This window comes from Odocoileus virginianus, unplaced genomic scaffold (assembly GCF_023699985.2).
Source record: "Odocoileus virginianus isolate 20LAN1187 ecotype Illinois unplaced genomic scaffold, Ovbor_1.2 Unplaced_Scaffold_2, whole genome shotgun sequence".
NCBI classification, from domain to species: Eukaryota; Metazoa; Chordata; class Mammalia; order Artiodactyla; family Cervidae; genus Odocoileus; species Odocoileus virginianus.
Genome location: NW_027224264.1, coordinates 7,382,369 through 7,401,097, shown reverse-complemented (window position 1 = coordinate 7,401,097; position 18,729 = coordinate 7,382,369). Strand labels below are relative to the sequence as shown.

The 18,729-nt window shown below is 38.5% G+C and overlaps 1 protein-coding gene across 2 annotated transcripts; it reads left to right on the top strand.

The window, feature by feature from the left end:
- The first annotated feature begins 860 nt into the window (after nt 1-860).
- Nucleotides 861-16,118, top strand: RAP2C (RAP2C, member of RAS oncogene family). Of its 2 annotated transcripts, XM_020872180.2 has the most exons (4): nt 2,562-2,754; nt 2,882-3,705; nt 6,182-6,500; nt 13,628-16,118. In XM_020872180.2, the coding sequence occupies exons 2-3, from the start codon at nt 3,433-3,435 to the stop codon at nt 6,458-6,460; spliced, it is 552 nt and encodes a 183-aa protein (XP_020727839.1). In that variant the 5' UTR covers nt 2,562-2,754; nt 2,882-3,432; the 3' UTR covers nt 6,461-6,500; nt 13,628-16,118. The 2 variants fall into 2 exon arrangements, with proteins under 2 accessions (XP_070318408.1, XP_020727839.1); XM_070462307.1 differs by lacking the exons at nt 2,562-2,754; nt 6,182-6,500; nt 13,628-16,118 and adding an exon at nt 861-1,230 and having other exon boundaries at nt 2,882-3,426.
- The last annotated feature ends 2,611 nt before the right edge of the window (nt 16,119-18,729 follow it).

Below are 18,729 nucleotides of genomic sequence, written 5' to 3'. Positions count from 1 at the left end.
ATTGGGTTTGGTTTGGTTTTGAGGAAAGGATGATCAACAAAATTTTTTCTCCTTTAATATATTATGAAATTATATTTACTCATTTTCCCCCAAGAATACCTGATTACTGTTTTAAAATTAAAATGCCACATGGAAATGAAAATCCTTTCACAATATCCTTCACTAATAATTAATGACTTTCAGGTTTTAATGGCTATATAACTATATGTTGCACCATCCCACATATTTTACATAAATGGGGGCAACTACATATTTGTCCCTGGTAGCTCAGTGGTAAAGAATCTGCGTGCAATGCAGGAGATGCAGGAGATGCGGGTTCAATCCCTGGGTTGGGAAGATCTCCTGGAGGAGGGCATGACAATCCACTCCAGTATTCTTGCCTAGAGAATCCCATGGACAGAGGAGCCTGGTGGGTTACAGTCCATAGGGTCGCAAAGAGTCAGACACAACTGAAGCGACTGAGCACACATGTATTTGTTCAGTATCTTGCTTTTTCTTCATCCTTACAATATGTCTTGGCCATCTTTTCATATCAGCATTTACCAATATACGTTTCTCTTTTTAATAGTATCCTATTTTGTGTGTGTGTGTACACACATTATTTTTTAAATCATCTATTGAAGGATGTTTTAAGTTACTTCCAATTGTTTACTTTCCTAAACACTGTAATGAATACCCTTCCTAAGAAAGTTTAGAAGGATCTTCGGGCTGTGTGACATTTGTCAACTCTGTAGTCGATGCGAGTGACCCAAACGGACTCTGCAGCGAAGGGAGGAGTATGTTTCACTGAGTAGAGAAACAAACAATTCTCTACAAAATACTGTAGCCAACAAGTTCAGAGATATTAGAGTTGTCAACAGGTGAAGCCACCTTAGCAAGCGGCGCACCCTGTTTTGACAGTTTAGTAACAGCAGAGACTTGAGGCAATTACTCAGGACTGATTGTGAGCTCAGAAGAAGAATTTCCCTGTGGATCCCCCCACCCCCAGACTGTCTGGAAACAGACAAGGATGGGCAGGAGAGCTCCAAATCCGGCAACAGCACGTGTGAGAGCAGCAGTGACTTATGAGGAAACTCATAATTCATAGACCAAACCTCTTCCAGCAGAGGGCACTGCCTCAGATATCAGGCGGGACTCGGGCCAGCTGGAGCCAGAGCTGGAGACTTCGCGGGACAGATTACACCAGCCCTAGGCGGAGAAGAAACTCAACTGCACTGTCCTTTGGATACTGTAAGTGACGTTGGGGAGTACTCAGGGAGAGACACATCAGGACTTCACACTAATTTGCTTGTTCTCTAATATCTAACAATTGGGGCTTGGTAATCTCTTTTTATACAGCTGTCCCCATTGCAAGGGGGACTTGAGGTCATTTTTAACTCCACTGGCTACTGACTCTTTCAGGTTTCTGGGTGCATGCCCGAGTCAAAAACGGAGTGACATGCCTAAAATATAACCTAGGCTTCTGACCCCGGGGCTCTGTGGATGTGACACAAAGTTTACAAGTAGAAAGCAGAGGGAAAGAGATGTAAGAAGTAACAATTTTATCTAAAATAGAAACTTAGTGTGTTTAACCTTAGAGTCCTTTGATTTGAATTTCAAAGATATGAAGGATGGTCATTAAAACAAACTTTATTTTTTTGGGGGGGGGTAAATTTCTTTTTTTTTTTACTTTTATTTTTTTTATTTTTATTTTTTTTCCCAATAATAATAAAACAAACTTTAACTTGGGAGAGCCAGTCATGCAAATTGCTGTGCCTTACAAGATAATGAAAAGAGTTAAGTCTGCTGGCCTAAACAATTGCCAATCCACGCTTCCCTGCTGCGTAGCGGTTGGAATCAAAAAAGAGGCAAAACTGAGTTAGAGTACCTTAAAGTCTACTAATCCTGTTGTTTTTTGAGCCTGGTGATAAAAAAGAAAGGAGCGACTCTGGCATTTGCTGGTGGAGACAAGGCAGATTTGCCAGGTGATAAAGTACCCTGTGTGTGTGTGTGTGTTCAATTATTTGTCAGCACGGCTAAAGAAAACACACCACAGAGGAAATCAGAACCATTAGTGAAGTCGAAGGTTAGTTTGCACGCGTTCCTTCGAAAAATACCAAGTGGAAGGAAGACCAGCAAAGAGAATCCACTTTCTTGGCTGTTTTATTTCCCCTGCCGCTTCTAGTCCGGGAATGTTTGGCTTGTGCTCCGGGTCGTCAGATCCGCCACGAGCCGATCAAGTCGTCAGGCCGGGCTGGGGGCCGCTGAGACGAGGAGGGGTTTCCGCGAGGTCGGGGTGGGACTGTCCGCAGCATCAGCAGCAGAAGCAGCAGCTGCGGGCGGCCGGGCGGAAAAAGGAGACTCCGGAGGTCCCGAGAGAGGTCCTTTGCCAAGGCCGTAGCCTCGACCCGAAACCGTCCCCGCCGTCTCGCCCAGCAGGGCGCGGCCCCAGCGCCACCCGGCTCGCCCCGGAGAGGTGGGACTTTCCCCACCGGAAGTGATCCCGTCCAGTCTCGGGGAACTGGGGCACCTCAACCAGTGTGTCAGGGAAACCCTTCCGGGTGTGTGCTGGGGGGGGTGGGGTGGGGGGGTGAGAAAAAAAGAGGTGGGTTCGCTTGGAGTCCCAGGGGCCGCCGCCGCCGCCGGACGGCCCCCGCCCCTTTCCCCTCTGCGAGCGGCAGCGCAGGGGAAGCGGTGAGACGGAGGAACCGGCCTCTCGCTATGGCCTTGGCGTGACAGAGTTTCCCGGGCGGCCGGGCGGGTGCGAACGGCAGGGTAAGCGGCGGCGGCGGCGGCCAGGTCCGGGTGGGAGCCGCGGGAGGCGGCCGGCCGGGCTGCCCGGCTGGGGCGGGGGTCAGGCTGGTAACGCGCGCCCTCTCCCCCCCCACCCCCCGCTTCACAGGCCGGACGACACCCGCGGGAGCCGTGGCCCAGAGACCCGCCCGGGCGACAGTGACTGGAGCGGAGCCCACAGGCCCGGGCCGGCTCGGCGGCGCGAGCAGGAAGCGGGGTCCCTGGGTCCCTTTGTGTGAAGGGCGAAGGAGGGGTGCGGGGCAGCCCCCGGCCGCGGGCTCCTTGGACGCCTGTCCTCCCGCGGGGGCCCCCGTCGGTCCTGCGGCGTCCCCCCCCCACTTCCCTTCGGGGGGCGCGTCTCGCCTCCCCCCGCCCTCCTCCGGGCTGCTCAGGGCTCGCCCTTTCCCCACGCCCCCTGCCTGGGCTTCAGTTCCTATAGGAAGGGCATTACCATCCCATCCCCACCCACCCCGACACTTCGCTCTTTCCCCTCCCCCTCCTTTAACTTCCTCTTCTTCCCCCGTCGGGCCCTGGGCTCCTCTGCACTCTCCTCCCGGGTTCGCAGATTTCCGCCCACCTTCCGCCTCTCCGAGCCGCGCCGCAGCGAGCGGGGTGTTATTTTTCCCTCTCTTTGGTAGGAGTTGGTGAAGGTGAGACTCAATGAGGGAATACAAGGTAGTGGTGTTAGGGAGCGGAGGGGTTGGCAAATCCGCCCTGACTGTGCAGTTTGTCACTGGGACTTTCATTGAGAAATATGACCCCACCATTGAAGATTTCTACCGCAAAGAGATCGAAGTGGACTCTTCCCCGTCCGTGCTGGAAATTCTGGACACCGCAGGAACTGAGCAGTTTGCTTCCATGAGAGATCTCTACATCAAAAACGGCCAAGGTTTCATCCTGGTTTACAGTCTGGTTAATCAGCAGTCTTTTCAGGTAACCAAACCAAGTCTTATGATTTGTAAGAAGGGGGTGTGGTAATCCTACATTTACTTCTGGTTTGCTTGCACCGTGCGTAAATGACTGTTTTGCTTTTGAAAGTTAGACATGGTGCATTTTTGAGGTTACTCCTGGCACGGTAAAGTATCCAGTTGTTTCTGTAGAGAAGACTAAAGTCGCAACCGTCAACAAATGTCTTAAAGTTATTTTTAAGTGAAAGAGAAGTGAAAAAAGAAATGTCAGCTTGTGTATGTTTAGCCTGGACTATAGCCTTCTGAAGTTGCTTGTTCAAGTCCACAAGCCTTCGTTAAGGTACTCAAGCAAACAACATTTAAAAGATAATCTCGGGCAAATAGAGCACTTTGTAAGGAAAATTATTTGGAGACGATTATCTGTTCCACAGATAAATTCCTCTGTGTCTGCTTCGCCCTCCCCCTTTCTGTTCACACCCAAGTCTCTCAACCAGATTTCTAAATCTTAGGGCTGCGAGATGATGAACCCAAGACCTGCCTTCTAGGCACTCTACTTACTTGGAGCGTGTGAAGGGAAGTTAGTAATTGAAAAGACTAGTATCTAAAGTTAATAACAAACAAAAATCTAGAATGATTCTCTTTTTTTTTTTCAGTTCAGCCAAATTGATTCTGATAACATTGACTATATTTATAGACAATATGTGGATCTGGGAACAGTGAACAAGTGCAGATTTTTAACCCCCCGGCTAGGTGGTGGTCCAGTTTCTCTGGAAAAATCTGTCGTGTCCTTCACTGGGAGACAGACTGGAAGTTTAACATTATTTTAAGAGATGCAATAAATGTTGCTATTTATTCCTTGAAAATAAATAACCTCGTATTGACTCATTATATTGACCTTCATTGATTTAGGAAATGGATATTTTTTTCTGCATTTAAAGGTATGCACTTAATGTTGCTTACTTAAGAGACATTAAGTGCTTTAGCCAAGCTGTTGTGCTAATTTCACTTTTCTTAGTATTTTATTTTAAAATGAACTTTCCCAGTGACCTGATGTAGCACCTTCAGGGTTTTTTTTTTTTCTTTTAAAGATAAGTAATGGGTAAATTAATCAAAGTTGTTGTGATCAGACTAAAGTTCATTTTATGCAGACTTAAATTCCAAAGCAAAACTGTTAGATTCCAAAGCATTTTTCTCCAGAAAGTACCAATGTGCTAAAGGTGCTATTTGACAGAAGTTTTCTTTCTACAGGATCCTTGGGACATTTGTTATTCTATTAGCTGACTCTTCAGGCTGGCAGTCTTTTGAAGGGTTTTTCATAAGATATCCATTATAACTACTTCTCTTATACACATATATAGGGAATGAAAAACTGCCATTATTTCAGTAGAGACTTAAACTCTTTTAAGCCCAAATACCATCAATTTGGATTCTCAGCTGAACTTGTTTCTATAAGAACACAGGGGAACGAAGCTTAACTGAGAAGACTGAATTGATACGTGATCCAACAAAATTGTTGCAACTATCAACTGTATGTTCTTGTAAATTTTCAGTCCCTTCTTTTTCCTTCATCCTGCATGTAAATGCTGTGTCCTGTAACTGTTCAGATTAAGCACATGTGTTATATTTAAGTCAAACTTTTCAAGTTAGTTACAAAAAATTTCAAGAAGTGCAATGTATTAGTAAATTACACTAACTATACAATTATTACATTGTGTTAAATCGATACTACCCCTCGAAAATTGACCCTCCTCGAGAATTGCTAAGGCTCTTATGTTTTGTCATTAGTTGTAATTGCTTAGAAAAAGTCATATATACGAGGGAGAAAATTCACATAATATGCCCAAACATAGGCAAGGGAAAATTTGACTTCTTCCGGCCCAAATCCGCCCCCCACCCCGGCATTGTCCCTCCCAGGAGTTGCTCACTAGTGTACAGTAATTTCTAATACTGAAGGGTATTTTAAGGATCAGGGCATATACCATTACATTTAAAATGAAACACTGAAGTGTGTTTGGTCTTCTAGGCACAAGGCCGTGTTTTTCTTCCCACCTAAAACACTTTCTCTCAAGTGCTCTTGCTAAATGGCTAGGAATGCATAGATGCTGTAATTCTGTGCTGGGGTAACAGGTGTTACCAGGAGTGATGACAAGCTGGCAGGTTTAAGGACATGGCCAAACACCCTTTTGGATTCATCATATTTGGGGATTTGCTTTTGAAATCAGTGTCGACTGAGGGAAAGAAGTGAGTAAATGATTCCTAAAGTTATTGTTCAACCTACATTTTACATTCTTAACAAATCCAGCAGGGGTAGGGCCTGTGGAAATTATCTATTCCTACTTCAACGGAGAAAGTGACATTTTCTCCATTTGGGTGTGTGGTTTTATTGTGGATTCAGCTTTCTCTACTCACTGAGGGATGACTTCTTGGGATATTGTAATATTTCTTTTATGGTTATGCAAACAGCATAATTTTTTTCTTTCTCTTTGTGATTGTTTACATAGGATATCAAGCCAATGAGAGATCAGATTGTCAGAGTGAAGAGATATGAAAAAGTCCCACTGATCCTAGTAGGAAATAAAGTGGATCTGGAACCAGAAAGAGAGGTTATGTCTTCAGAAGGCAGAGCTCTGGCTCAAGAATGGGGCTGTCCTTTCATGGAGACGTCGGCAAAAAGTAAATCAATGGTGGATGAACTTTTTGCTGAGATCGTCAGGCAAATGAACTATTCTTCCCTACCCGAGAAGCAAGATCAATGTTGTACAACTTGCGTTGTCCAGTAAAAAATAAAAAGATAACCTCAATCATGGCCATACCGAGCAGGTTAGTTGTTGATGGAACCTTATGTTTTTGATCAAGTATAACAAAAAGCTGAATATTAATACACATGCTACCTTAAATTTCTTTATTTAAAAAAAACATTTCCCTTAGCACAAAATAATCAACATTCAATATAGATAATTGAAAAAGAGACAGGTCAGTAAAATGAAGGTAAGAAATTGTGTGTACTCCCAATACCAAGATTTGTTTTTTAAAGTGAGTTTACTATTCTGTCTCTGATCTGTAACATTCCTTTGGGGTGGGGTGAATTAAAGGATAATTTTCCCTGTTTGGGTGATTTAGCATTCAGAGTGCATGGGAGAACATCCAGTAATAACTTGAGAAGATGATTAGTTTTGTGTTTTCTGTGCTTTTCTATCACGAGCTGGAGAGCTGCTTTAATTGAAATCATCAATTTACTAATCACCCAAGTGCTAGATTTAGCAGAACGATTATTTAATCAAGTTCACATGTATGTTACACTGGAGGGACTTAAGTGACCTCTGATAATAACAAACTATAGTGCCACAATGTACCTTGACTCATTATGAATAATATGGTCCAGATGAGAAACTGGTGAAATCATCTGCAGTGTGTTTAGAATGGACAATCCCAAGCCTAGGAAACATTTATATTCAGCTTAATAAATAATGGAGTTAATAAGAACAATGGCAAAATCTTCAAACCTCTCATCGAGCTAAATAACTTAATAAAGGTGTTTTTTATTTATTTTTTTTTTACTTTTTTTAAAAAGATGTTTTTTAAATGAATGCATTTTTTGAAAAGTAAGGTTCTGTAAAACTTATTGATCATTTAAAATAAGATAACTTTATTCATATCATGATCTTTTAATCTAGATTGTAATTGGGCAGATAGTCTCACTTAGACAATAATACCTAGATAACAAGACAACCAATATCCTGGATGACTGAGAAACTGCAGAAAATGCCAGACTAGCTGGACAATATCAGGAATGGAATTGATTGTTTTGAGCCAAGACTGACCTCAAGTCTAAGAGGCAGTGTTGCAAATGGCAACAGCCATTTCAGATCGCAGAAATGATTCCTAATCAAAGGTCTGGCTTTATATGTGCTCCCTGGAGAAAAGACTAACGGTCCCTAATTTATCTTTTCAGACAAGATTTCCTGTCAGCTAGTGTCATCTTTGAAAATGAAGGATGACAACAGTGCTTTATTCAAAATGCTTTCACTCATCAAGTTTTGAGCATACCAGAATGTGATGAAAACACATTTGTTGTCTTATACCTCGCTCCATCTGTTATCATATAGCGTCACTCTGCAGACTGTAGCCCAGTGTATGTTTTGTTGATAGCATCATACTTGCAATATAGTTTTTTGAGGCAGTATGTAGGTGATTGAGTCTAGTGTTCTTGTTTCCACAGTGTCTCTTCTTAAATCTCAAGCCAGCTTCAAGTTCGAACAAGTTGTGTGTGGTATTGCATCTTTACCATTATGCTCTACTTCTCTGACATTTTTAACCAGGCAAATAACATGTTGTATGCATTTTAGTTTTATCATCTTCATAAACAATTAACCAGCTCCCGCAAAACATTCCCAGTTTTTTCCCCATAATTATTGCAGACAGCTATTGGAAGGAAACAATAAAATGGATTTCATACATGTGGAGGGCCACTGTCTTAGTCAAGTTGGCAAATGAATGATGTATAAAGCTATTTTTAAAGCTTTCTTATTCTTAGTTATTTCTGAGTTTATTTCATTTTGCAGCTTTTGTGATCTAAATTACTTTTAATCTGTTTGATTACCTACAGGAATGATTAAATAGACTTTTTAATATCTCAAGCAAACTATGTTTATATTTGTTAACTAAAGTACTAAAATCAGAAAATAATAGTATCAATAATTGCTTCTTTTATAATATTGGGTTAAGTTTCCTGGGTAGTTTTTGTTTGGTTTTTATAAGCAGAACACACAATTAAAGGTGTGAGCCTTGAAATAAAATATCTAATCAGCTGGATTTCTGAAAATGTTAACAGGGTGTCCCCTGACCAAGATCTCTTTGAACAAAACACACTGTATGCAATGGAGTTTTTTGCTATCAAATATGATTGAACTGATGTGGTTAGGTATCTGTAATAAGAGGTCCATAAAGGTTGTGGCTGTTCTTGCTTACTGTTTATTTTTAAAAAGTAGGAGATGGATTCTGAGTCCTGTAGCTTGAGTCACAGAGCTCTGAGGTCCATCAGTCCCAGATCTAGATTGAAGATAAAACTTGGACAAGTAAAGGTGACTTGAGAAATGTTTGTCTTTAATGTTTAGAAGAGAACCTTGTCCACATTAAGAGATAGTAAGACCCAGATAAGTCAGAAGGACTGTGATTGTTGTACATAGTTTTCTCTTTAATTGAAAGGGAAAGTTTATTAATGCTCTAAGAATTACTTCTGATAATACCTCACATTTATTTATCACCCTTCAGTTGGAGTCACCAGTCTCTTGCCCGACACCTGTTTATCTGCATGTCTCCCAGGATGGTTTCCCCACCTTTCACCCTCCTATTGGCAGTAATCTTAGTGTAAATTTGGAAGCAGTGCCAGATTCCTTACATGCTACTTTCGTGGCTGGTTTCCTTACTGAGCTGAGGAGCCTGCCATCAAGTGTTTTGAAGGACTTCATTACTGTGATACAGTGTTGCAGCCTTATCTTGATTTTGTTAACTATATCATAGCTCTTTTCTATTGATGTAAAGAATTGACATTTGGCTGTTGTGATATACTGTTGTTGAGAATGATTAATGTTTTCTTAATAATCCCATAATACTGTAACAGAAGTAAATCACAGTGCTGTGGGGGCACAGGGAAAGGAGAGACCAAGGTTAGAGCAGGTTTCTCAACATTCAGGGCTCTTTGTTGTAGGAAGCATTGCATTCTGTGCATTGCAGAATGTTTAGCAGCATCCCTGGCATCTGCCTATCAGATGCCCCTCTGTTGTGATGAACAGAAATATTTCCAGACATCGCCAAGTGTCTCCTGGAGGGCAAAATTGCCCCTGGTTAAGAAGCACTGATTTAGAGGAACTGGGGAGCAGTAGCATTTGAGTTAGGCCTTGAAGAATGGGTAGGGTTTGAGTAGATGGGGGAAGGGTGGAGGTGGTTTCGAAACAAGGAATACCAAAAAGAAGCAAAATAACGTCCTAAAAATATTCTGTTAATTCCCTGAAAAGTGGGAAGTAAAGTTATTCCTAAAATGTGAGCTTTTGGTAAATACTCTTTGGGCATATAGGTTTTTTTTTTAAGATTATTTTTTCAAGGATCCCTATATCTCAGTCCAGTATTGACAGAAGTTACTGTTTTTTTTTTTTAAAAAAGGAATATAAAAAGGTGTTCTTCACTACAGTTAGAAGGTCTCCTGCAGGATTTTATCGTATTTTTCTCTGTGTATTATGAACGGGTTCTCCCAATGAGAGTAAGTGGTGCATAAGAGTACCAAACACCAGGAATCAAACTGAAAGAACAAAGATCATTATTTATGTCAGCCTCAGTTCATTATATATGTCAGCCAGAAGAAAAAGGGAGATTCTTGATTCAAGACTAGCACATCATTTCACGTGGCAGCAGAATGCCCGGGATGTTAACAAAGGCTCCTGAAAGGCTGAACCATCTATGAATGTCATTTTAGTCTAGCTGGCCTTACTATTTCTAAACACAGTGAAATCAATTAGCATTTCCAGTTGTTTAAAATAAATGTGTGGAATCAGAATTGTTTCAAATCTTTTTTCCGCCTTTTAATTAGATACGACATGCTGGGGATTTAGTAGACGTGAGGGGGACATCATGAAAATTAAATCACATTGTATACTTAAAATGCTGGCATTTTCATGTCCAAGTTAAATATTAATCATATCAGTAAAACACCAAGGTGGAATTCTGTTGCTGAAGATACACTTTTAGATAGATATTTCCTCCCCCTCCCCCACATCTTGCATGTCACTTTAGAGAAAATATCTAAGCTTATTTAAATGCTTGTTTGTCATCCAGCTCACATAATGAGCCAAAATGGAGCCTGTGACACAGCAGCCCTGAACGGAGGAGGAAGCACGCCTTGGGGTAGTGTGTGCCCTGTATACGTGCAGTGGACCTGGGGTAAAGGAGAGAAGAGAGTTGCCTCGTCCTTTCTGCCCTCTACTTCTCCCAGACCTTCACTGACCCCTGCAGGGCTCATGGTTTGGGACTGTTCAGAATGCATAGGTGCCTAGTTAGACCTGTTCTAGTTGTGGAGGTGTCTGGTGACTAGAATGACTGTATATCTGTTCTTGCTTTAATTGTTTCCTTTTAACCTCAAGATTAGGCTTTTATTGCAGAATGAAATGCATTTGAGCCATTCACTTTTACTCTATTACCTCTCTAGCTTAGAATGAACCATCAGTAGAATTAACCAAAATTGCATCATGGAGCTGGAGAATTGCCACTGAGGAAGTATTCTAGCCATACTTCAGGAAAGATTCTCCTCGTGGGATTACTTCACAGTGGAATTCTAAAATCCAGAAGATACTATCACCAAGAAAAACTTAAATCCTGTCAGCTGTTGGAAAAATTTATCCTACTAAAAACATACTCCCAAATTCCTTTGATTAGCCACAGTCTTAGGAATATCGGATTCAGAAAAAGCAATTTAGGGTTGAAGGAAACAGTCCCCTACCTGTTTAATTCAAAGTTGGCACCTGGGATCAGATCATTGGGCTCACACTGCTGCTTATTATCAGTGGGCATGGTCATATTATTTGAAATCTCAGAATTGAATTCATCATATTAATTTAAACTTAGAGATTTTAGGTCTAGGATGTAAGAAAAATAGCTTTTTTTCTTTCTACCCTGGGTTTACTGTAAACTTCTAGGGTGCATGTTCTCCTTGAAGCACAGGTCCCCTTCCGTTTGCAGATTCTATGCCATAGGTTCAGCTTCTGCTCTCTGTGTTTGACCCGAGTTCTCTCACTTCACCCCCCAATAAGCTTCATCAGTGTTACGCAAGTTACAGTGGAGAAACAAACAAGATAATTAACAGAAATATTAACTGTCAACAGAATTCTAGCCTAGTGCTTTGTTAATATAACTAATATTTAAATTGCATGTGAACATGCCAAGTAAAAAATGTGAAGCAAAATTTAGTTTTTAAAAAGTTCCTTTGGTTAAGTCCCCAGAATATCATATGTATAAAACTGGAAAAAATTAAAATTGATTATGATTGCACATTTATTTTTGCTAAAAAGAATGGTAGTAAATACCACTGTATTTAGAAATGCTAAATCCAGCTAAGCTAAAAAGACACTCATAAACTGCTAAGCCTTTCAGGAGCCTTTGTTAATATCCCAGGCATTCTGCTGCCACGTGAAATGATGTGTTGGTCTTGAATCAAGAGTCTCCCTTTTTCTTCATGCTGACATAAATAATGATCTTTGTTCTTTCAGTTCTATGTTTGGTATTCTTGTGTACCAATTTACCCCACTTGGGAGACCCTATTTCATAATTTCCTGAGCAAAAGGTTTGGACTGTTTGGGATTTCTGTTTTTTTCTTTCCTCTCTCTCTTTCATAACAAAATCTAATTAGAAAAAAGTGGAAAAGTGAAACCAGTTAAGCAAGAATTTGAGCAGAAGCCTCCAGAGTTCAGATTTGTTGGGTGTCTGGCTGGAAAGTTGAGAGTGAGGACAAGGATCACTTGTGTTCTATCTCACAAGCAGCAAGTTATACTTCTGCAGTGTGTCTAGATGTGATATCCTGAGAGTTAAAAAGTATGACTTTGACCAGCTGCCTTCAAAGCTTCTGGAATGTTTTTTAAATGAATGAGAGTTTTAGTACACTGGAAATTTTGCGTTCACCGTATGGAGCAGTAACATTTGCATTCTCTGTACTTCTAATCTTAGAAAGACTGTCCTTTTTCACCTAATGCATGCTTTTGCCCCAGATTTATTACTGCAGAGAATTAAAATGTAGTACTCTTTTGAAAAGTAGTAGGTATTAATACTTTAATAGTATGCTTTATATTAATATTGTTGAATCTGACCTGGGATTTATTTGTATCTCTTGATTTCACTGGAGTATTCTCATCCTATGGAATGTGGATAGACCAAATGTTAGCCAGGTATTTAGAGAGTGAGAAATATCACATATATCACCTTTTATTTAATGTAGATTATGGTTAAGAAGCTCATCTGTATTCTTAGTGTTTATTTTGGCTAGAAATAATTACTGCTTCCTCAATTTGATTTCAGAGAATACCTGAATTATTAAATCATCCAGGTCTTCCCTATTTGAGACATTCATATTCAAAAATCCCCAACTCTTTGTAATTGCTTATTTTGAAAAGTGTGGGTTAAAATTTATAGTCAACTTATTAATTCATATTAATTGAGTAAAGTCCAGTTTGAATTACTGAAAAATCCTCACAATGAATTACATATAGAATGAAACACTGTTGTGTTCAAATAGGTATAAAAATTCAAATAGGTCTAAAAATAAAAATATAAAGGTCTTTAATTTGGATATCAAAGACATAATCCTGGTCCTCTAGAAATTTAAACATAGTTGAGAAATGAAAAAATTACCTGACATTTGACATATAAAGTGCTTTCACATAGTGCCTTATGTGATATTTATTACGACAACCCTGTCAAGAAAGAATTTTATCCTTATTTTCATGATGAGGAAATTGGACTTTCCTAAGCTTAAATAATCAATGTCCTGATTAACAACTTATTTTAATGCAAAAATTTTTTTGAAGTTTTGCATATTATCAAGTTAGTTCATAATCACTATAGATTTAATACTATTTCCCATTAAAAATATGAAGAGATCAAAGTAGAAGTAACATTTGCCACTTTTATACTATTAAGATCTTTTAAACATGTAAGCATTTAAATATTGTATACTTTATACAGTGAAGTATGTATTTCATCCAATGCATCATTATAGTGTTGCTATAATCTACTGACTCTTGAACTACAGAAGATTATTTTTACTTAAATTTATGAGGAACACAGTGAAATTCCACTTTACGATTTTGGTACCACTTGCATGTGTATAGAGATCTGTTGTCAGTGTTCTCATTTTAAACTGTAATCTATATTTCTGCATTTTTATGATATTTTCATCTCAATTGCAGATAAAACTCAGAGGAAATTTGCACAGATGCTGCTTTGGAGAACTTTACAACCTGGGTTGCAGAACTGAGCCTTGGTAAACCTGTCTCTCTTACAGCATGTCGCCATACATCCAATTAAGTGCATAAGGTCTTTGGCCTTCAAGATCCATTGACCTGAAACAGGAATGCTTAGCACGTTTACCATATGTTTAAGATCTGTTCTTTATCAATCAGTCCTTTTGTAGCTTTCTAAGTTCTTAATGATGGCTAATATGCAAGAATTAATTTTTAATATTTTAATTGATTTCTTTAATCAGTTTCTCAACTTGTATTTATTAAATACTCAAACTCAGTATTACCTACTCAATGCCTTTTAAAAGAAAGTTATAATGGAGAAAAAAATTGAGCCTTAAACAAATGGTTACTTCTGTATATTACCTCGCGCCAGTGCTTCATTCTATTTGTAAAATCTTTCTCCTTTAAGTGATTGGTTAATACTTTCAGACTCTGTTTACGTGTGGCAGTGTTGTAAAAAGAAACTAAAGATCACATTTTACCTGTGTGGATGGACTATCCCTTTTCTCCAAGTGCAGTTTGTGATGTGTTTTTGTGTTAACATGTTCTGAAACTTACGGTTGATATTTGAAATTGACTGTAGCGCATTTAGCTAAAGAGTTAAGCATTTGATTCCATTAGGTTTTCACATGTGTTAATCTCATTTACAGCATCAAATTGCAGCAGTAACATTTTCCTTTCTGTGAAGTTCTAAATTTAGTTATGACCTACTTAGCAATGCCTTTGAAAAGGGATATTGTATCCATGGTAAATTAATTGTATACCTAAACAGAGATAGCTCAGCTTCGCCTGTCAGGCTTGTGACATCTAGTAGACTTCTGCACATGTAAAATTAAATTCAAATAAAATCATATACACTTCGTAGTTCTTAATATTTGTCTTTCTGAATAATAGTTTAAAGCAATATTTGTTAAAGTTTTCTTGCACTATCACAATTGCTTTTTAGTTATTTCTCAAGAAGCATGTTTGTAGTAGAGACAAAAATCTGTGTAACAGGAGGGAGGATAGCGCCAAGTCTCTGGGCGTTTTTTCCCTTTGTTTTTTTCTTTTTCAAATGTGCTTCTAATAGCCATTGCCTTCCATGTTGTTTACCTAATCAGCACATTTTGTCTGAATACTTGAACATTTAACAGTAACACAGGTATAGAAACAGAAAGTAAACTTATAAAGAGTAATCTTGTGATTCAGTTCTAACATCATGACAATGAGCGCTTTTTCTAGCAATGATTTTAAAATTTTGTAAGTTTGACAGTATTTTGTTGTTGGGTTTTTACTTGGTTTTAGTTGTGTGCTTTTAATTTGCAGAAGTTAGTAACTGCAGCTCACCTACTGCACCAAAGTTCTCGATTTTAGGAGCCCAGCTTTAGTCATTTGAACATGCTTCTAAATAAAACAAAACAAAAAAACCAAAACCAGACTTTTGATCTATAATAATAGCTCAATAACTTTGTCAAGGAAAGCTCTAATATATGCAGTGATGGTTTTTGGAAGGGTGTGGCAATTTTAAATTTATATTGTGTGTGATGTTCAGATAAAGTGATATCTACATTCATGTGATTTATTGGTCAGTATGACCATTAATTATTGTGTAGAAATTAATTAAACTTTGTTTTCCTTTTTTAAAATCGTGTTGCATTTGATTCCTGATCAAATTCCCTCAAAGTGGACTCTTGATCTTAGATTTTGAATTTTATGGTGAGATTGTAAGGGTGGAGGCAATTGAAACTTAGTTTCTTATTTATAAACTGCTTGAAATGAATACCTAATTTAAGTTTGCACTTTAATACCAAACTTAAAACCAAAAGCTCAGTTCAAAGTAGGTTAAGTGATTGTGGTTCATTTTTATTAGCTTTTGTGAAATTCTAAAGGAATCAAATAATTCATGATGATTTAAATTTTCTGCAGATGGATTTTTTTTTAAATACAGTGTTTCTTTTCTATCGATAGTTCTTGTTCTCTGGCTCTCTTGCTCTGTCACTGACCTCAGCAGCAAATTTAACTTGAATTCACTTAGTATCACAGGAATCAGGGGAAAGTGATTTAAAGGTGATTTCTCCAGCACATTTTAAGAAAAGGGACCAAAAGTTATTTTAGCTTTCTCAATAGATTGCATGTCAAGTTGCTTATTAGGATAATAAATTAAATGCAATATATGTCTCGTCTTTACTATGGCATCTGTTTAGGAGTTGTTCAAATCACTGCAGTAGGGCTCTGCAAATAAAATCATGTAACCTATTATCATGGATCTAATGTACTGTAACTTTATCAATGAAAGTTAAAAAATCTCGAATAACAAGTACAAACATTGAACAATGACCTATAAATATTTGTAAAAGTAAAATTTTTCCAATAGATTTCATTCTTGTCATTTTGTAAGACGACCCTGCAGTCCACATGTTTGTAACTTTTTTAATAAAATAGACATCTGTATTACTGAGGTTGGTTTCTTGAATTATTTGGTGTATCACTGCTTGTTATTTGCTAACCTGTAAATCTTTTTCATAACTTTTTTTAAACTTTTGATAAAAAGTCATTATCAAAATGATAATGTGTATTGCAATACATGTTTAAACAAGTTAAATGTCCACCTGTATTCTTAGTCACCATTCTGGCATATGTGGGAAAAAACTTAGCTATATCCTAAAATGTGATATTTAATCAATTGAATAACTTATAAATAAATTAGAAATTCAAAATAATGGGTAAAAAAGAATAATGACATCCCATATGGAAAAAGTGGCCCAGCTGCAAATCTGTTGGCTGGAAATTGTCCATGTGTAGGAGATTCTAGACAGTATTATGCTTTATATTAAATTCTGAAATAATGAGTTAAGAAAATCCAACACAATTATCACTTTGTTTTATCCAGTGAAAGGCTTTTGCCAATCACTTTTAATTCACTGCTTTACTCAATATTTTTAAATTGTTGAACCGAATAGTTGTTTTAATGTCAACTTTTTTTAAAGCCACTATGTTTTCTTCAAGTTGGACAGTTCTGTATGTCCAAATATATTATGAACTGGATTTTTAAAAATTGTAATAATTGACAGATTTATATACCTGTGTCATAACATACAGAAGATATTTTATTGTTTATTACCATTGATTATCAGTCTTCAGTTGGGCTCTAAATACCCATATATGTCATACTAGATGCTGTCCTTCAAGTCCAAAAGCCCGTTTTTTTTTTTTCAAAGAAAGGCTCTCGTGACTTCAGGGCCCTCCCCCTTTTTTTCCGCTGAAGGAGTAGCATCCCTCATCCAGCAAGGTCAACATTTTTAACTAAGTGAACAACAGAGAGAGGAGAGGATGGAATAGGGTAAATGCATGATGACCCATATCAGTAGGGTACTCTGTCAGATCACCTTTATGTCACCAACTTTTCTGCCCTTTTCATATTCTTATCCAGGGAGAAGATTCATCCTTCAGGACATAATGGCTTGAAGTCAAGATCCAAGGCTATAAGATTTCTCATTCAGATTAAAAACAGGGACAGTTTTTCTAGATTCCATATATATGCATTAATATACAGTGTTTGTTTTTCTGACTTACTTCACTCTGTATAACAGGCTCTAGATTCATCCACCTCACTAGAACTGACTCAAATGCATTCCTTTTTGTGACTGAATAATATTCCATTGTATATAATGTACCAGCAATCTAGAAAAATGGTACTAATGAACCTATTTGCAGGGCAGGAATAGAGATACAGACAGAGAGAACAGACTTGTGGACACAGTGGGGAAAGGAGAGGATGGGACAAATTGAGAGAGTAGCATTGAGACATATAATCACATGTAAAACAGCTAGTGGGAAGCTGCTGTGTAACACAGGGAGCTCAGCCTGGCATGTGACAACCTAGAGGGGTGGTCTGACATAGGCTGGATGGAGGATCAGGAGGAAGGGGGTATATGTATGCTTATGGCTGATTCACATTGTTGTATGGCAGAAGCCAAGACAACATTGTAAAGCAGTTATCCTCCAATTAAACAAAATGGGGACAGTTTTTCAGATAGGCTCCTGCTTTCACATATGTTTATCTCATTTGAACCTTACAACTATCTAGTGCTTTGAACATCATTGTCCCCAATTTGTTGATGAAACCAAAGCTCAGAAAAGTTGTGACTTAAGATCATGAAGGCAAAGAATTAAAATGTTGAGGAGGGTACTTTGGGACAAGTTTTAAAATGAATTCATCATTGGGTAGAGTCAAATAGGTGCTATTAAAATCATAAAGCTCCTGGAAACAAAAGACACACAGTAAGAAATAACTGTTTTGAGTCAGAGTGACAGTTCATATGTAACAAAATACTGTGGGTCCTATTTAAAGTAATGTGTTTGTTATATTGCTAAGAGTTTATGTAAGACATAAGCTATTTTCATTATAGCTATTTTTCTTTGGAAAGTCAATGTCTTAAATCAAGATTTGGCAGTCTTTGGCCGCCAGGCAGAATACAGCCCAGTTACCAGTGCCAAAAGAACTGTAGTTAGATTTAGCAGCTGTATCCTAAATCCATTGCAAAGCTGAGCTGCACCCTTTTTCTACCTAAACGTAGATTTTGAATGGAGGATCAGAAGTGCAGCTGATCCCAGACACATCCTTTGTCAGTAAATAGACCTACTTCTGTGCTTACAGGCACTATTGTCTATGGCCCAGGCTACCCCATTCACAAACTCAATGGTCCTGTCATTGTACAGGACCCATTCATGAGTTTTCTCCCATAAACTGTGAGCTCCTTGAAGGTAGGGCCTTGCCTAAGTCACTTCTTAACCTCTAGTGTATTATAGGTGCTCTATAAATATTTTATGAAATTATAGTCACAGAATCAGTATGGCAGATAGGTGTTCACTCTTTAGAAAATTCTAACTCTGCCATTTCCTATTGGTCTTTTTTATTTACAATAGGTAGTATGGGAAATACATTTTCTTCTCCCATCTTCCTTCATCCTCAGCAGTACTAAGGTGATTTTTTTTGCTCATTTGTTTTGTTTCTGTCTTTGTTTATGAGTGAAGTAATTGTTTCTAAACTCACTTTCAAGAGAAATGTT